Genomic DNA, 21,111 nt, shown 5'->3' with positions numbered 1-21,111 from the left:
TACAAACCAGTCGAAGTCGCTAAATTTTTCGGACGAAATAATCCAAAATATAGCTTCCTCCAGAAGGCAAATCAAAATGGGAGACCTATATTATATATTTCTTTAAATTACCTAAAATTGCTAAACATTTCGTATAAACAAATACAATATAATATTTGTTACTCAGTCAAATGACAAATCAATGTAAAATAATGACTTATATTATATGGTCATTAAGTTTATACACATAAATTGCATATTGTGTGTATAAAGCTTAATGGCCATATAATATAAGTCATTATTTTACATTGATTTATCATTTGACTGAGTAACAAATATTATACTGTATTTATCTATATTAATTGACAATCTGAACAATTTTCATCATGCTCTCTAAGTTAATTTCATATAAAGCCTGAGCACAAAACCTAGGTAAAAAGTCTGGCTTGTATAAAATGCATGCAACAAAAGGATGAAACTGTAACATAAGAATAATTAAGATTGTTGTCAGAGATAAAACTCACTTCAGACTCTGATTTCACTTGCTGCCATTTGCTCCTGAGCTTATCCTGTGACGATTCTTTTAATCTCTCTGCTCGAGATGGGTCACTTGAATGAACAGTAAGAACCAAACCATCCCCACGGCTTATGAGTGTTGCAACATCTGGAGCCAAGAAACTCAATTCACGCTCCAGTACCTTCAAATAAAAACATAGTACACTATTAATCTAAAAGTGAATTCAAATAACATTTTTGTTGTATAAATATGGTAAATAATGTACACATTCATTTAAGGTCTCTTTTAATTGATAGAAGTGATGCTACAGTATGATGATGCGAAGTAATATGGCAATTTGGTAATGAAGGATTGAAAAAGGAAAACAGATATTCAATCAAATAAAAATGTTACGACTGTAAATCTTGAATTAAAACTAATAATGTCCCATTCAATAAAATAAATCATATTATTTACAATAGGATAAAATCCCCCCCAAAAAAGAAGATAATAAATAAAAAATTATTCTAATAAAACAAACTGTTTTATATATATATATATATATATATATCATAATCTAAGATAAATAAATTGGATTTTTACCATTTTTCCATTAATTAGAACTAGTCATAGCTCAGTCAACTAATAGTTTCTCACCAAAGCAATTTAGAGATAGGTTTTTTCGAGCACTTCGGTCATGTCAAAATCAGGTTGAGAGGTAAAACATGGACTGGATAGAACACATTTTTAGATGAAAAGCACCATGGGATGCAGACTTGGAAAGGACTATGTAAAAATTATGGCAGTCAGTAAGACAGTTTTTTATTTTATTGGGTTATTTTACGACGCTGTATCAACATCTCAGGTTATTTAGCGTCTGAATGATATGAAGGTGATAATGCCAGTGAAATGAGTCCGGGGTCCAGCACCGAAAGTTATCCAGCATTTGCTCGTATTGGGTTGAGGGAAAACCCCGGAAAAAACCTCAACCAGATAACTTGCCTCGACCGGGATTCGAACCCGGACCACCTGGTTTCGCAGCCAGACGCGCTGACCGTTACTTCACAGGTGTGAACCAGTAAGACAGTCTACAAAGTCAAGCAACTTCAGTTTAAATGAGATCATATTTAATTTTAATCTAAGTGGAGAGGCACCGTACCAGTTTAAGGGACAAAGTTGAAGTTATTGTGATTTGAGCAGAAATATTTTTCCATCTAAGTAAGTTGGGACTGATATTCTGATCACAGCAGTATTCAACAGTCATCCTGAATGAGCCTGGATGCATTTCGATATATACCTAAAATCGTAGAAGAGATCCTTAATAAAGTTTCTGAAGCAAGTAACAGTGAACTGGAGGAGGGTAAGTCTTGGAGACAAATGAATTTGTCAGATGTGGATGTCATCAGTAATGGAAATGACTGTATTTGTGACAAAGTTCACGAAATTTTTGTATATGGGGTCTTTCATAAGTAACTGATCATTCGAAAAATTGACTAATTTTTACGATTTTTGGCTGTGTTGTACACCTCTGTTAGTAAGAACCTTTCCCGCTGCCGTACACCCGATATAGTTGCGCGTTTGCCCCCCAGAAGTCGATTTAGTCACAAATGTGTCCACCAGAAGGCGCCATTTCTATTCCATGCATGTTTGCATTGGTATAACAAATGAGCGGCATAGGATGTTCGAACCTTGTTTGACGAAGTGTTTCCCGACATGTGGATCGGTCGCGCAGGTCCAATTGCTTGGCCACCATGATCTCCAGACTTAACTCCCTTGCATTTATTTTTATAGGGATTTGTTAACAATCGTATTTTTGCAGATAAATCTCGCACCATCCAAGAATTTATGATAAGAATTGTGCACATAATACAGAAGGTTACTTTTAAAATGCTCTTGAGAGTGCATGAGGAGATGGTCTGTCGCTGTGCATTCTTCGGGGCGGCAGACATGTTGTGAACTGTGAGTTATAATTAGTGTAAGTGTAAGTCCATTGCAATTTGTGGTTTTCTGACAGTAACCCTAAGCTTTAAATTTCATAGCGATAGTTTCATCTCTACATAGAAAATTGGAGACTTCTGGTGGGAAAACGCGTACTGTAACCAAATCGATGTATGGCACCAGGAAAGGCAGAGATGTACAACACAGCCAAAAGTCGTAAAAATTAGTCAATTTTTCGAGTGATCAGTTACTTATGAAAGACCCTGTATTCAGAAGAATCCATACTAGCGTTTCTAGTAATACATATTCCTGACAAATCTTCCACTCCTCTCTCCTTATAACTCTCTACATTAAAGCAACATGCACAAGAGCTTGTTTGTATACATGTTGTATCGAAAATACCACTTTTCATCTCACAAAATGTTCTCCACAAACTTTGGTTCGTTCTGCCATAACTATTCCATCGTTTTTCCATTACCTCATCAACTCTGAATGGCCTCTGAAGTTAAAAATGGAATTTCAATCTCACTTTACCTCTAGTCTTTTCCCAGGATCTTTCTCGCTGCTGACTCCCTTCACAGTAACCAGCATGACATCCATCCTCCTGAGCATTTGTTGAGCTGCCTGTTCGAACTCTGCAATGTCCTTCGCAAGATGGGAAGGTAATGAAGAAGTTCTAGGAGTTGGTTGCGGTGCCTGTTGCTGTTGTCTGGAGCTGGTGACGAGTTTGGTGGTCGTCAATGATGTAGTCATTGTGCGAACAGGTGAAGTAGACACCGGAGATCCCTCATTGCTCGATGCTGCTGCCCTCTGCGACGTGATGGAGTGAGACTTTTCCCTATGTTTACTGACATAAGCTTCCTTTCGTGAAGAAAGTATGGCCTGAAAAATGATCAACAATTTCTCTATAATATGCTGATAAATTATAAACTGAGTATTATCTTAAGTAAGGCAACTAATTATTACTTACACTTGAGTCGATACCTGAAAGACAACTCAGAACATTAAATAATCTACACTCAATTATATTAACGTCTAAACATTATACTAGCATTAAAATTAATTTATTACTGACATTTCTTTGAAGAATGAGAGAAAAAAAACGATGTTGAACAAGCCTTCTAGCAGCTATATCAGAAATGAGAACACTTTACATGATATGTCCCAGCAATTCTGAGAATTGTTTTGAGTCCGAATGCATTAAGATAATCAATGGAGTAGGTTAGTAGGTTATTTTACGACGCTTTATCAACATCTTAGGTTATTTAGCATCTGAATGAGATGAAGGTGATAATGCCGGTGAAATGAGTCCGAGGTCCAGCACCGAAAGTTACCCAGCATTTTCTCATATTGGGTTGAGGGAAAACCCTGGGAAAAACCTCAACCAGGTAACTTGCCCCGACCGGGAATCGAACCCGGGCCACCTGGTTTTCCGGCCAGACGCGCTAGCCGTTACTCCACAGGTGTGGACTAATCAATGGACCCACGAAGCAAGTCAAAATAGAGAAACCTTATAATGGTGACTATTTGATTACGAATGGATGAGATGAACGACGACCTTTATAATAGCATACAGTTTCACAAGATGATAACTTTTTTTTTGTTATTTAATGACGTTGTATCAACTACTAGGTTATTTATCATTGATGGAATTGATGATAGCAGGATGAGATCGAGGTTTAGCCACGTGATTATCCGATATTCCCTTTACAGTTGGAGAAAACGTCGTAAAAATCCAATCAGGATATCAACGCAAGCAGGACTCGAACTCACACTTGAGCACAGCTCCAGAACAGGCAAACATATGTACAGCCTGAGCTATATCTGTGGCACAACAATTTTAAACAGTTGTTATTGTAATTGTGATTGTAAAAAAATAAATAGTTGTCTTGGCAACAGCTTTTCATTTCAAGTTGTTGATGGGAGACTCCACTGAAAATCATAAAAATTTTCCAAAAAATTTTATTGGCTATTTCACTTCTTTAGAATGTATATTTTCTTACCCCAAATGGATTTAGTTCAATTCTGATTACAAATATGTTTCATTTTTTTTAATTAAGGTAAATGGATGTAAAATTTAAAGAGCTGTCAAAATTATTTTTTCATCAAAGAATTATTTTTATAAAAATTTCTGACTACAAATCTAGTAACTTTTTGTCCTAAAGTTGTCTCCCTGAAGTTACTAGACGAATTTAGCAGAGGAGAATTTTAATTTACATAAATATTCATTTTACTTTCAAATCCATTTTTTCGTAAGTTTATTTTTCTTGATTCAACACCAACTTTTTTTATGCCAAATATTAATCAATCTGGATGAAAATTTTACTGCAAATATTGAGTCAGCTGCATTTTGTGAGAAATGCTGCTAGTTTATTTTTTTCATGAATTATAGGAAAAATAACATTTTTTAAATTTCAAACAATTTTTTCAGAGTGAATAAATGATATATTTCATAAAAACGAATGCATGTCTTGTGAATGTAACAAAAAAAAGAGAAGCTTAAAAATTGATATCTTCTACTAAAAACTTGGGTTTGAAAATATTTCTAAAAAGAATAAAAAAAATCAAAAGCCAAAAACATTTGGGAGTTCAAAATTTGAATTATGTTAGTCCTTTATAAAGTAAACATGTTCTCAAAATTTGGTTGAAAAAAAAATGATTAGGAAAAAAGTTGTCATTTTTAGTGGAGTGTCCCCTTAACATAACAAAAAAATTGTGGACAGTTAATATGATAATCACCATGTGAATGTAAGTAGATGCAATAATTGGTTGCCAGTTCATAATGTCTAATTTCATTGTTTGTTCCATAGCAACAAAATTCTGAATTCATGACAACTAAATAATACTATAATAACGCAATAAATGGCTGTATTAATAACAGCTCAAATTTTCAAGTTACTATTTCACATTTTTATAGCAATTTTTAATTTGTCATGCTAACTATGTGACTCTGAATGGATGTGATTACTGGTTACCTCGGTAAAGAGAACATTTTCTCCTTCAAAACTCTGTTGATGTATTGCTAATATTAAAGTAATTTTAATGCCAGTATAAAGCTGAAACTTAAATTATTTCAAAATATTAAGTAAATATAACGTACGTCAGTTCTGTTATTAAAATAAAAGATTATAATTAATATGTGATAAAATGTATTTCAAAATCCAATTTCACCCCGCCCATTGCACCCACCTTGTCGAAGTGTTGCATTACTAGGTGACCAAGAGATGGACTCTCATCATCTGAACTTGAACTGTCATTCAGTTCAAGAGGAGGTTCACCATCATCAGAAAACTCAACAACGTCGTCAGTCTCTTTATCACTGCCATAGAAACTGTTGTAGTCCTCATCATCTGTCACCGAAGAGGTAACTCTGGGTTCAGCATTGTTACGAGAAGGATCAGGGTCACTAAAGTTACCGATTATCTTATAAGTCTTTGAGACTTCTATCTCCTTCTTAAGGAATACTTCTTTCAGGCCTGGGGATTTGTTACGTTCGGGTTTGCGTCCATCTTCCATGATGGCATACTGCTGTGATCTACTCACTACTGTCAAGCCATTTCCAACAGGCACATCCTCTCTGTTAGCACTGTCTAGAATAGGGTACTCTGCACGCCATGCTGTTACAGTTGTCTCCTCTGTTTTGTTGACTTTATCAGTCATCTGGAGGCAGAGTGAGGGTGGAATATCATTTGGACACACAACAGGGGTTGATGGTGGGGTAGGAGCATGCGTATCAACATGGTATCCAGGAATAGAAACTTTTGGTGGGGATTTATTTATTCTGCTCACAGACTCCGTTAAGAATTGTGTTAGGGGTTTCTGGTCTGGGGGACATGCAGGGGAGGCACTCTCATCACCAATTGCACTCACCCTTATAATCTCTTCGTCTGAGAGTCGTTGTGGTTGCTCTTTCTTGGGGGATAACCTTGCTATTTTTTTATTAGAGATTATAGTATCAAAGTCTTCACTGTTACTCTCCTCATCTGGGTTTTCAGTTTCTGAACTTTCTACTTCTGGTGCAGATTTCTTAATATTAACTTCCTGAAGTTCTAATGTAGAAGGCCTCTTTCTTGTGTCTTTGGTAACATCGGGTGCATCTTGGGTAGTGTTTCTAGTATCAGTAGCCTTTGCAGATGATTCGGTATCAGTCTCGGGGGCGGATTCTTCGGGTTCAGTCTCAACTTCTTCTATAATCTCCACCATTTCAACAGATTGAGGACCAAACTGTTCTGTAGTTTCCATACTCCTACTAGGGAAAACTACCTGTTCAATGGGTTCTACAGGTGTAACCACTGATTTCACTATCTCAATCTCTTTCACTTCCACCATCTGGCATGGATCAGCTTCTTGTTGAGGACTGATATGTTCTACCTCAGCTGTAGTAACTAGTGTATTGGTGGACACCTGAGAGAACAATATGCTATTCTTTGCCAGACAAAATGTATCTGTATCATCTGCATCTGCAGAGGGATCTTTCTCTTCAACGTCTTCCTTTTTCTTTTCAACAGACAGCTTTCTTTCTGGTATTTCATCTATTTTATTACGATCTTCTGTTTCATCATAATTTACTGATACTTCATCTTCAACTCTACCAATTTTTGATTGCTCTGTTACTCTGACTATATCTGGCACAACGCTCACAACTTGTCTGTGCTCAACAATATCATGACTTACAATCTCTGGATAATGTTTTGTTCCCTGTATTGATGCTTCCACAGGATCCTGAGGTTCTACCATCTCCTCATGTATATTCCCAACTATGACTTTACCATCTTTTGTGTCTGTAATTTCATCTTGGTCCAGATCCTCAAATACTGGATTCAGATAACCCATGCATTCTTCCTCAGCTGTATCGTATGGTTCATGTACACTTTCTTCACGTGGAAGATATGTAGTATGAGATCTCTCACTTCCGACAGCAAGAAAGTGTGGTGAAACCTGTTCTTGTGGTTCTGATATGTGACTTTTTCCTTCCAATACTAGAAATGAAATTTCTTGTGGCTCTCTCTCCCTGGAATCTCCGGCTGAGGATGTGGTGTGCGTGTCAGTTGTTAAAGGAATTTCGCTAGCAGTAGCAGGAGGACTCTCAGTCAAAACAGAAACTTTCTGAGTCCAGCCCTGTAAAAATAAGGTTCATGCTACTTTTTATCTTTTTCATGAACCTTCAGTTCTTCTCTTAGGTTACTAAGCTTAAGAATTGTGTTATTAGAAAGAATTAAGCTTTATTTTTTAACAATTTTGCAAAGGAATTTTCAAGATATAAGAATTAAAGCTTTGAATTACTATAAAAAGAAACTCTTTTTGAATTAGCACAATACAATACAGAAAGAAAAACAAATGTTTGAGACTATCTTAATGACTCTATTGCATGAAAACAGAGTCAATAAAACTATTAGAAATACTAAACACTTTCTCTGTTACAGTGCAAATACTGAAAACACGTGCATTAATTTTAAATATGCTTAAGAATGCTGGAAACAATGTTACGAATTATTTTACAGAAGCCATAACCATTAAGAAGGTGATGGGAGATTATGTTCAAAGAGATTCTGATGTAAGTCGCAATGGCATGCAGATAGAAATACGAGAATATGCTCATTCACCATCACCACACGTGCAGTGCAGTCTGCGGTTTCATAGCCATTCCAATCAGCATGTCAAAGACTGTAAAAATATCTTCAAAACAGGCTTTTATTTAGCATTGTCTCGACAACATTTTAGTGTCTCACGTGCACAATCCATGACTTCGGGCTTCACAGGCATTAGTCCTCCAGATTTATCAAGCAGAGTTAATGTATTAATTACACAAGCTGACATGGAGATCAGGGGAGAGAGGCCGAATTCCAGGTTATTGTTTCCATCACGACTATTTAACCAAGACTTTACAGTGCAGGACCTCTCTTTGCTGCAAACGGAGAGTTAATTCACATCACAAATAATTGTCACCTGCACCGGGAACACACCCACGCCCTCCAGAGGGTTGTGCAAATAAAACCACAAGCAACCAGTTCACCAGTCCACAAGCAAGACTCTTTTTTTAGTTTGGCCACAAAGGCAAAGACACACAGTATAAACATATATGGCAGCAGACTAAATGCTAGACGTACACACCACAGCCAAACGTTAAGATGCAAGAAAACAATTGTAACAATTCTTTAATATATATTACATACGTTATGTTCATGTTACTTGTACATGTAAGTTAATGAAAACTTTAAAGGCAACAAGTATCGATATTATGGAGAAGTAGTTCAGATTGAACTCTTTCTCGCTGAAAAATGAAAACACAATATACAGTAGAACCTCGATTATTCATCACCCTATTAACTGATTGGCGGATTATCCGACTGTCTATTTCTCGGTCTTTTTTTTCTTCAGAAATAAATAACTTATATGAAGTACTGTTTTGTACATCATATTAGTAGGTTCTACATATGTTTTTACTAGAGAGTGATATTACAAGCCTTTATCGTTACACAGTATTGTCTACTGAATAATTTTGAGGGAAAAATTATTTAAATCAACTTTACAGGGAGTTATACCTGAAAGCTTGATTTGCAGTATTGTCTACTGTTCGAATTGCCTTTCTATAATGCAACTTGTATATAAAATGTCTTCCACAGGTATTAACAGAAAACATGTTGAGCCAAGTATAAAAAATGGAAATAACTGAATGGTTTGAGAAAGAGAAACTGTGGCTCATCTCGCATCAGTATACGAGATTGGAGTAAAAACTGCGCGATTTAATAAAAGAAACAAGGATAAAGTGTAAAAAAGTATGTAAATCTACAACATGAGACCTCCTGTATTTCTATCTTCCCTGAGACAGTCATTACAAAGAGTTTCCTTGCCCCTTAAAAACCCGTCGTTGGCAACCAGACTTAAATTAGTGAACTTCTGATCCACTACCTTGCGAGTTAAACTTGGAGGAAATTACAAATCTTTCATGGTACGGATGATCCGATTTTTTCGATCAACCGTTCAGTCCATCCCCTTCATTACCATGGATAATAGAGGTTCTACTGTACTGAAAAATTGGATATAGCTTTGTGTTTAGGGTCATCCTTCGCTGTCTAGTGGTTATTGTACTTGCTTCTGATCCAAAGTACCGTATCGAGTATTCAAACCCAGCTGAATGTAGTGAATTTTTTAAACAAAAATTCAATGTAAGGTTTCCTCTGAGAGCAAAGTAAAACTTGAGATCTTATGTTACATTAGGCTTATGATATAAAAAAATAGCCTTCTTAATGTCACTAACGAAATCATTCAACTGTTTGTACCAATCATCTACTCTCTTTACTTTCTCTTGCAGATGAATTTGCCAGCTAACACCCCCACCCTCTGGTACCCGTAAGTAAATAAAAACTATAAGTAAATAAAAATCATGTGCCCAACATAATACTCATCTATCATCCTCTTACCTAGGACAAAAGAATTCTGCTTTACAGGTACTCCAATCTCAGAAATGAAAATGAAATCTGCTGAATTAGAGAGCATGAAAGGAAGCACTGAAAAGTACCTGTTTTCAGCTGAAGAGTGATAGTATAAAATGGAATCTTACATGTCTATACAGTTACAAATGGCTATATCCACTTGACTAATTCACAACCGACCCTTCTTCATCAGAAAACTGAAGTAAACCAGTCTTAGAAAGATGTTTCTAATACATTTCTTAAATAATGAAAGAGTTAATCTAAACCTCTTCTCCTGACTGAAAACTTGTTAAATGCATTTTATCGTAAAAGTAATTACCACTATGTTCAATAAAATTTGCAACAAACATAAAAAGTAAGATATGGACTGTGTATCTCTTGCCCCTAATCGTCAGGTTGTAGACAACACAGAATTTTACGGAAATGACAATGAAATTCAGATGTTTTTCGTGTAGAAAGTGATTTCATGCAAGCACGAATAGTAATAAACTGCGTGAGATGACGCACGTATCCTGTGGTCATGGAGACTGAAGCACTGTGTTCCTAACTGAACAGTTTGGGTTCGAATCCCATCACAGGCGAAATATTTATAATGTCAGGTCGAGGGATACAATAAAGGGTGATAGTGATAGGACGTAATGTACAGTGTATAGCGTGTACCTAGTATGAATTAATTGAATAATTTCATACATATTGTAATCGCCATTGGAGATTTTGGAGAGTAGATGGGAAGGAAGATTTTTTTCAGTTGTACTCGTACGAATTTTCGGCTGGGTACTTTTGTAGTGTATTTTATTATTTATGTATTACTCTTATCTGTGATTTGTTTGTAAATTACATTATGGATATTATGTAACAGGTAATGGTATTTTGTTTTAATTTGATTTTATTTGAAAAAACGTTTCCTTTTACAGCAATCTCTACTCGAATAACTGGAATTAATCTTGCTCTTATTTGCACTGTTATTTTAATTTGCTTCTAAGTATTATTATTCTTTACAGTTATTTCTGGTAACTCCTACTGCAAACAAATGAAACACAGAAAATGTGTCGTCTTGCAGAGGGAAAGTGAAGTTCGCATTTATGGCACTGTCTGTCAATTTGTGGGGACTATGTAACTTCAAAATGATTAGGGCCAAGAGATACATATATGAAGTAATATATCTGTTTTGGTTCCTAATCCCTAATTTTTATATTTCCTTAAGGCTGAAGATACTATTAAAAATGTTAACATTTACAAAAATTATCTTCGTAAAAGTAGCCTATATAATATCTCATATGCTACTATGCAGTATTCTTGATTTAATTGTTATAAGTCTACCTTAAAAGCAATGAATTAATAACGTACCAGTAGTTGAAATAGTAGCCTAACATTTTAACAGGTATTTTGTACAGAAGTATCAATTTTCATCGAAACACAGGAAGAAAGAAATATTTAAAATATTAATATACCGTATGAAAACAGCTTCAAGGGCATATGGATCTTTTAAATATTATTACCCTCACAATGATACAATATTATAATAGAAAATAGAATTGGTGCTAAAGAAGCCACTAAATTTTATAATTAAAATTGGCAAAGAGTGTAAATGAGTAATTTGTTAATGCATAAGTATTAGAGCTGTCAACTTCTATAGTAGGAAAAACAAATTAAATATTCATAAAATGTAAAAACAAAAATATCGAAGACCTACAAAACTCTCACAAAAGATAGATTAATATCTGTTATAATTCCATAACCAAAATTACTTGCTAGTAGTTAGTAATAAGCATTCTAGCTGCAAATAAAACTATAAACAATGAAACTTCACTCTGTAATTTATGTTGAATATAAATTTTTGTATTCTAGGTTACATTTTATTTCTACAACGATGTAATAAGAATGAACTCTATCTCATATTATTTTATGCACGACTACTGATAAATTAATATCAATTACATCAGTTAGAAAATCTATAATTTATTTAGGGTGGGTTGGGGTAATTTGGGTATAAAAACAGCCTCTTTTAAGTTTAGAGACTCATAGTCTGTTACTATGACACAATTTTCCAATCAATATTTTATATATTAACACTATGACCTTCTAGAATGATACCGTACTATTGCATTTTCAAGTATGTTGGCCTCTTCTTACCATAATAATAACGCTAATTTAACTATATCCCAGGAATGAGAAAATTTGGGTAAAATGTATATTCCTGAAGTAAAACATGCTTTGAAGTCCTTATAAAATCGAATTATTCCAACTATAGGTTAGTGTATCTATCCTAAAACAGAATGTAGAGGTTAGGTTGACATTTAAAAATTTTAATTAGACATAAGACAAAAAATTTCAGTTAATACTCAAGTTGTTGATAAGGCTTATTTGTAAATTAAAAATATCTCCCCTTAAAATCAGGGACAGAAGACACTTCGTAGCCTATATTTATTTGTCTTTCATCAAACTATAATTTGTGCGAGATCGTGCGTATTTGCTTGCTTTCTGCACAAAATCAATACGCGGTAAGTGTGAAATACCACATTCAGTATTCCCAACGTAACACACATAACAATTTCCCTATTCTTTACCGCTTAAGCATCATATTCATTTTACTGCTTTAGGCTTTTAACATATTATTTTTAAAGACGTTCAATATAGTAATAATTGTAAATTGGAAACTTACCACTGCAATTTCACCTAAATTGCACTGTTAATTATTGTTTTTAAATATTTGCAAAAATTAAGTAAACTCTAAATCATTACATAACCTTACCGTTTGTTTTAAGTTCGCATTTATAGACTGGGGGAAAAAAAAAAGACAGACGTATATCATGGCCTGCTGGAGTATAGTAAACACAGAAAACATTTTATAGGAACAATGTTGAAGATAGATATATTTGTTTTCCAAAGTTGCCGTCATTGAACAGAAACCAAGATGGAGATTTCATTGCAACTAATTAGAAATTCCTCTTTCAGATATGTAATAAACGATCTTCGCACAAAATAATGTACGATAAACGAGCGGTATGTTTGTTTTCATGTTCTCGGAAATTAAAAAAGCTCAACTATGTTTTGCTTTTTCAATCTTTTCCTCGAACATGGAAACGTCAACATACCGCTCATGTAACGCATATTACTATTATGTACATGAAATGAAAACTAGGTTAGTTACCAATTAACCTAGAATTATATACAAATTACCTCAAGTTTGTAAATTGTAATTTACTAACAAACTATTAATGATTTATATCAATATGTTCTAAATATGTGCAATGTACATAGTCATGAATTTGGTTACTGTATCACAGCTGGTTCCTCAACAATATTGCTTTGAATGTGATGTGTCATTCCATAGACTGACAAATAAAAAAACAGTTTTTTTTACCAGGTAGTATCAGTGGGATCAACCAAGAATTTCTAAACTCCATGATAGGCAATTGTGAAATAGACAATATATATTTAATAGGCATGTGTTTGAAGATTAGGTATGGTTTTAATCAATAAATTGTAACTTGTACCCAAATTACCTCACTATAGGTACCCAACTTACCCCAACCCACCCTATCAAATACTTAAGGCAGAATGCAGCCGTAAATTTATTTTATAACCATTAATTTTTACTTTCTTATACTATTTGTAAAGTGTTATTAGATTCGAGGTTCCCAGGTTCATATCTGACTAAGAACGATAAAAATCCTTAATGTGGCTTATTTTAGAAAGTAAGTAAACCTGGAAGGGCCATGTCATAGATACCTACATAGCACATAGCATAGAATTACAGACTCGAAGGAAAATTTACAGAGGCATCTTTATTTCAAGAAATAAATTAATTTATCAAGAAAACCTAATAAAGTAAGCAAGAATAGCTTAAATAGTTGTGGTTTGTTACATTTTGAAATGAACATTGCCAACGTAACCCTAAATAAAACAAATGAAAACAAGAATAATGAGGTTTGGATCTACTGTTCTGTGAACGAAATGGTTTCTTTATTTCTATTTCAACCTTATTTTTAATAAAGTTTCGATGACTTCAGAATAATCTCAAACCAAAAATAAGTGCACAGAGAGTGGTTTTCACGCTATACTCTTTTCTTTCACGCATAACATGTATTTTTGATTAAAATCATGAGGGTTAACAATGGATCTTTAGATTCAATTTTTAGATAATTTCTTTTGTGTTTTATTATTATATAATTTAGGCCCAATAGAGTTTCAAGCAATTTTATTCAGCACAAACTGTTGACAACTCTAATACAACATAAAACACAAAACATGTACATCAAAAGCTATTTTTGTCAGTTATACTGGAATTTTTACATTAAAAAATTATATTATATACAGCGACACATTACACACACAAAATTTTGTTATCACACAAACATAAAAATACACGTATATGGCATTTATATGCATAATATGAATCTAACAGTGTAATTGTTGAAGCTTTTAGGGTAAACATATTTATACAAACTGTATTGATAGTTGCATTACATTAAAAGAAGGTATTATTCTGAATGTGTAACTCCTTTATCAGTTTCCATATTTCATTAATGAACTACCTTGTAAGTGTAACAGTACGGGGTGTCTGACTCAAATCATTCATAAATTGTTTTAGGCATCACGCTCAACACGACTAGGGGTAGACATTTTTCGTCGTTGAAATTCTCTAACTCACAGCAATTGTATTTTAGTTTTAATATTCATTGAAAAACAGCTAAAATAATAAATAGATATAAACGACTAGGTGCTACATGCCCTGACCATCTCAAACGTCTGGATTTAATGTTCCTAATTATGTTAAGTGAAGAATACAATGTGTGGGTTCAGCAATGTGTAACTTTCTCCATTCTCCTGTAACTTCATCCCTTTTTCACTTTGAGAGAGGAACAGAAATTAAGGGTGTTCGAGAATAAAGTGCTTAGGAAAATATTTGAAACTACTTGGTATTACAGTGAAAAATATTATAATTTCATTCATAATATGTGCATCAGCAATGTCATATTATTGTGTTGTTTCTTAAGGTTGCTATCTGCCGATCTGGAAGTTTGCATCACAGTGATGGAAACATTCTGTTCAATGTTTTGTAAGTCTTCAATTTCTGCTCTTTTTTATAGAATGCGGGATAATAATAACTTATCATAAAGAAAGGAGAAATAAATGTCTTTGCCTTCAAAACCAAAAATGAACCTTTCTATCAGTATCAGAAACAGAATCATTGTGTTCTAGAATAATGCTTAATTTCAACTGTCTTGTAAGGTAGTTGTGGACGCTAGTAGTACTTTATAATAAAGTAATGAGAATGAACAGTGACAGAAACCTGAAAATCCAGCATTAAATTACTTATTGTAGTACTTAATTTTCATGCCAAATGCATACAAAATGCACGCAGATTAGATGTCGAAAGTATTTGCAATTAGACATTCACTGAAATAAAATGGACAAGACACTTTTAGATCTAATATTTTCCGGTAAGTTTTTGTTTATTAAATGTATTGAATATACAGACTGAACCGTAAGTAATATCATAATTTCAGGGGATTATTCTTAGAAGTATTTAAAGCAAAAAAGTTTAATACAATTTTACCTGTATTTGCTTCCTTTTCGAGATAAAAATTGTTTTATGTGAAACATTTCATAACTAAATGTTATGTTTTATTTAACGACGCTCACAACTACCGAGGTTATATCAGCATCGCCGGTGTGCTGGAATTTTGTCCTGCAATTCTTTTATATGCCAGTAAATCTACTGACATGAGCCTGTCGCATTTAAGCATACTTAAATGCCATTGACCTGGCCCAGGGTCGAACCTGCAACCTCATGCATAGAAGGCCAGCGCTATACCAACTGTGCCAACCAGGCCGACAACATTTCATAGCATGTTTTGGGAAAGCCATTGATTGAATTCCCAATATGCTCAGTGAATTTAAGGGAGCAGTGTATTATGATAATAAATTATTGAAAGAATTTTAGTTCTGCTCTTCAAATGTGCAGAAATTTGATCCAAACAAATGTAACTTTTCGTTCTGAAAAAGAATTTTAAAATTGTTCAGATCAAATTTCTGTATATTTAAAGGACAAAACTTTCTTTCAACCATTTATTACTATAATACACTGCTCTCCTACATTGACTGAGCATATTGGGAATTAAATCAATGGCTTTCCCAAAACATGTTATGAAATATTTCATATAAAACAATTTTTATCTCAGAAAGGAAGTAAAAACCAGAAAAATTGTATTAAACTTTTTTGTTTGAAATATCTCAAAGAATAATTCTCTGAAATTAATAGCAATACTTACGGTTCCCCTATATATTAAAACATATTCTACAGGTAAGATTTGCAGGCATTGCTTTATGGTCTGCATTAGAATGAAGACAACAGAGAAATATGGTACAGGACAGATGTATATTTTAGCTCGTTCCTTACCTAAGAAGAAATGCAATCAAAAATGCAAGTTACAATGCCAATGTGGGAAATGGTCACGTCCATAATGTGACATAATTTATATTAATTTCAATTGACTCACATACTCAGACTACTTAAGCATTCTCCCAATATGTTCAGTTGTCCAGCAAATATGCATAAAAGAATATTAAAAAACAGATATCAATGATAAATATAATTTTTATCATAATGTCAAACTCCTACTAATTTTTCATAATACTTCAAACAATGGTAGCATAAGTTCCCGTTTTCTAAATTTCATACAATACTATTATGTTTTGTTAATATACTGGTCTTTCTTTTTTTAAATTTTATGAGCATCGGAGACAACTTTAAGAGACATAATTATTATGTCGTTTGTAATGTCGTTAGAAATATATGAAGATCAAAATGAAATTTTGAAAATCAAGATATTCATAAAACTAAAAGCAACTGATGTCATTTCTTAAAATTACGAAATATACTGATTGAAAATGTACTCAGTTTATTTAATTAGTTTCAATGCGGTCCTAATTGTTTTTATATATTATTTCAAAGGTATTTTTTCGTTAACATATTTTATACAAAAATATTCAACAGTTCATTTATAAATAAGTTAAAACATTTTAAGATTTTAATGTGTGTTGCTCAATAAACTCCCTGGCATTTCCAAATAGTTTCCATTCTATTTTCTTTGGATTTTGATGTTCAATAGTATACACTTACATTTCTTTATTCTTTTATTATTAAGCTAATATTCTTTCATGTTGAATCTTTCGTACACTACTTTTAACACTTGAATATAAATAATTGATTAAATGGCGATCTTACTCGTGTTAATTGTGTAAGCATGTGCGGCTTACAGCTGTTTCGGTGCTTCTTCACACCATCCTCAGAGCCTACTAGATCTCGGCGTCATCTCGAACTTCGCTGCCTGTTGTGTGGGTGCATTCGATTGTTGAAAAGTGCTAAAATGTGGTGTCAAATACTGTGTGTGTTCTGAAATTGATTTGTGTGTTGAGAATTTGATCAGGGTGTGTTTTAGTGTGTCTGTATATTTCATATTGTTCTAGTGTATTGAGTTTTTGGTTTTTGGGTTGTATGTGTAGGATTTCCATGTCTGCATTTATGTAGGTATTATGTTATGCCGAACACATAACTAATGCTAACCACACATACAATAACATAAATACAGACATGGAAATCCTACACATACAACCCAAAAACCAAAAACTCAATACATTAGAACAATATGAAATATACAGACACACTAAAACACACCCTGATCAAATTCTCAACACACAGATCAATTTCAGAACACACACACTATTTGACACCACATTTCAACACTTTTCAACAATCGAAAGCACCCACACAACAGGCAGCGAAGTTCGAGATGACGCCGAGATCTAGTAGGCTCTGAGGATGGTGTGAAGAAGCACCGAAACAGCTGTAAGCCACACATGCTTACACAATTAACACGAGTAAGACCGCCATTTAATCAATTATTAATATTCTTTGTTATTTGCAATGTAATTTTATTGTGTTTTATTTTATTTGGTTCTTTTACGTTTATCAGTGTAATTTTCGTTATGTTTTCTTTTGATTACCAGTATGTTAAAAATTCTTAATTTTGAAAATGTAATTTTAATTATGTTTTGCTTGGATATTAATATCTTCTGACATTTACCAACACATTTTACATATACGTTTCTGTATGTATGATGTAAGTGCTTAAGTATTCAGATACAATTGAACACCATCATCGAAAAAGTATTGGGTCTTTACTGGTCTGTTACGGTCTCACACCATCTCATATAATTTAACATAAATTAAATAAAGGGAATAGCTTATTAGTAACCAAACAGTAGTTTGCTGTGAGAGTATTGTAAAAAATTAATTAAACTTCTCCTTGCTATTTACATCATGATAAAAAATCTGTACATACACGCAAAGCAAAGACTTCAATACTTACCCGAATCCGGTGCAAAAGTTCACCCCAGCGACAGTTGAGCTGCATCAGTTGTGGCTCAATAGTGGTTCGAAGTTCTTGCTGATGTCCCTGAGACGACATCAACTCAACAGCCACTTCCCTCAATGCATCAACATCAGGCTTGTGAGCACACATGGCATTCTGCAATATCTGCGTTAATAACGTGTTCAAGTAAGTTACAGAATTACAATGTTTTATGATACAACAAAAGCTTCTATAGCTTTCTCTGTATGAAGCATACAAGTTTAAAGAATGTTAAGTTAACACTGAGCGCAGATATGTTTTTAGTAACCTGAGCTATTTCGAATACAACAACAGAATCCCAGCACTGCTTTTATTCAAACACAAACAAATATATAATAAATAGTGCAAGTAAGTATGATAAATTAAAATATCCTGCGTCCCAAAAGTCATGATGGGGTTTCAGAGGATTATATTTTTTTAATGAATAGAGGTAGACATGTAATATTGATGTCAGATGAAAATAAAATTGTCAAAGTTTTTGATTTGTCAGTTTGAGGTACTGAAGGAAACAAAAGACAGTAACAGTCGAACAAATGCAATAATTTTCACTATTAAAATTATCCATGTTGAATCTTTCGTACACTACTTTTAACACTTGAATAATTGATTAAAATTAATTATACAAGATGGATCTCCAAAGAAAAGTGCAATGTATTTTATGGCTTGCAAAATTTTAATCTGTGTCTCGTGTATGACGTGAATTTCGTCACGTATTTAATGGAGAACCACCACACGAGAATAACATTCGTCATTGGGATAGGTAGTTAAGAGAGACTGGAAGCCTATTGGAGAAAAAGCGTACTGGAAGACCATCGACAAATGATGAAACAGTAGAAGCCAGCCAAGAGCATTTGTTCAGAGTCCTAAGAAATCAGTTCATAAATGTGCCTGACAATTAGGACTTCATAGAGCAAACTCATATTGTATTTATTAACATTCCATGGTATTCATACATTGCTTACAGCTAGAATATGGAACAAGTCAAAACACTTAATACTATTATAAAATCTTAATTTATAGTCACAGTCTAGATGAAATATATACAGACGAGATTTACAATATAGTCTACTAGTACAACACAAAGTTTTATTATCAATTTCATGAAGTGTTATTGAATGTCATAAATTCACCTACAGAATAGAAGGCGTGAGAAATTAGGTACTTCCTTAATTTGGCCCTAAATAATTTTATGTTTTGAGTTTCATTTTTTATATCGATAGGGGGAGGCTATTAAAAATGTTTACTGCCATATAATGCACTCCTTTTTGATAGCACGACAGACTTGCCGATGGAGTATGAAAGTTATTTTTTTGATGTGTATTTATGCTATGAACTGTTGAATTAGTTACAAAGTTTTCACGATTACATACGAGGAAGATTATTAAGCCATGGGCATTATTTGTAGTTTTTTTTAAATAGTCCTACACGATTCCCTAGATTTGGCACCTACTATTATTCTAATTACTCTTTTTTGTAATAGAAATTTACTGTTACTATCTGTGGAATTTCCCCAGAATATTATTCCAAAACTCATTACCAAGTGGAAGTATGCAAAGTATATTGTTTTTAAGGTATTGATATTTACTATCTTTTGCATAGATCTAATAGCAAAACAAGCTGAATTTAGTTTGGGGGTAATTTCTTTAATACGATTTTTCCAATTTAACACATTATCGATTTTTAAGCCAAGAAATTTGGTTGTTGTTGTTTCTAATAGGGATCTATTATTAATTATTGCGCTAGAAATTTGCGACATTGAATTTGGACAGGATTTAAATTGAATTATGTTAGTTTTGTTACAATTTAATACCAGTTTATTGACCAGTCACATATTTTGAAGAGAATTTCCTCTGTTGAAGATTGGAATGTGTTGGAGCTATTGGCTGTAATTACTGTACTTGTGTCATCTGCAAATAATATGGGATGACCTACATCTTTTATTAGGGGGGCAAGATCATTTATAAACACTAGAAAAAGTAGGGGACCTAATATTGAACCTTGAGGAATTCCATTATTTATAGTTCCCCATGTCGATGCAGATTTCATAGTTGTAATCATCTGGATGAAGTGCATGCAACAATTGAAGTTTATAAGAAGTCACATGAAGATGTTTCTTTAAAGCTATATGAACTGTTGTTTTCGAAAGTCCTAATTGTCGGGTTCTTTTATGAACTGATTTCTTTAGACTCTAAACAAATGCTCTTCAGAAGGCTTCTACCTTTCATCATTTGTCGATAGTTTTCCAATATGCTTTTTCTCCAATGGCTTCCAGTCTCTTTTAACTGTCTATCTCAATGATGAATGTTATTCTCGTGCGGTAGTTCTTCGTTAAATACGCGACGAAATTCATGTCGTACACGAGTCACAGATTCTAATTTTGCCAGCCACAAAACACATTTCAACTGTTACCATTTTTTGTTTCCTTCAGTGTCTCAAACTTACAGATGGAAAACTCTGAGAGTTTTATTTTCATCTGACACCAATACAATAGAATTCCTCATATCCGCCAACTGTGGGACAAAGCCAGTGCCAGATAACTGATTTTGCCGGATAATTGGAAAATACATTTACAGGTTATGTAAAGACACACTACTGCACAAACATTTTTTGGCATGTTGAAATTTACTAATTTTCATATCGATAATTAAAAATAAATACTGAATATGGTCATGTACATTCATCAGTTCATAATTATTGTAATACAGTAATACATAATAGCATAAAAATACTCAAAGTTTTCGTAACCTTATGACAATTTTAAATGCGGTCATGTGAGTCATGTGACGTGAAGAGCAGTGTAGCCAACGACGCAACTATAAAAACTATGAAGTAGCGCTCAATGATT

The 21,111-nt window shown here is 33.5% G+C and overlaps 1 protein-coding gene across 12 annotated transcripts in view; it reads right to left on the bottom strand.

Moving 5' to 3' along the window:
* Dys (Dystrophin) overlaps positions 1-21,111 on the bottom strand; it is a 2,834,509-nt gene that overhangs the window by 2,198,126 nt on the left and 615,272 nt on the right. For 11 of the 12 annotated variants that reach the window (XM_069839232.1, XM_069839233.1, XM_069839235.1 and 8 more), the window contains 4 exons: positions 18,225-18,392; positions 5,603-7,531; positions 2,948-3,295; positions 504-677 (listed from right to left, as the gene is read on the bottom strand). In XM_069839232.1, coding sequence (XP_069695333.1) covers positions 504-677; positions 2,948-3,295; positions 5,603-7,531; positions 18,225-18,392 — 2,619 coding nt within the window. The remainder of the gene's footprint in view (positions 1-503; positions 678-2,947; positions 3,296-5,602; positions 7,532-18,224; positions 18,393-21,111) is intronic. The other variant, XM_069839236.1, reaches the window with a different exon arrangement.

This window comes from Periplaneta americana, chromosome 11, assembly GCF_040183065.1.
Source record: "Periplaneta americana isolate PAMFEO1 chromosome 11, P.americana_PAMFEO1_priV1, whole genome shotgun sequence".
NCBI lineage: Eukaryota > Metazoa > Arthropoda > Insecta > Blattodea > Blattidae > Periplaneta > Periplaneta americana.
The sequence above is the reverse complement of the archived record's forward strand: the minus strand, read 5'-3'. Positions and strand labels throughout refer to the sequence as shown.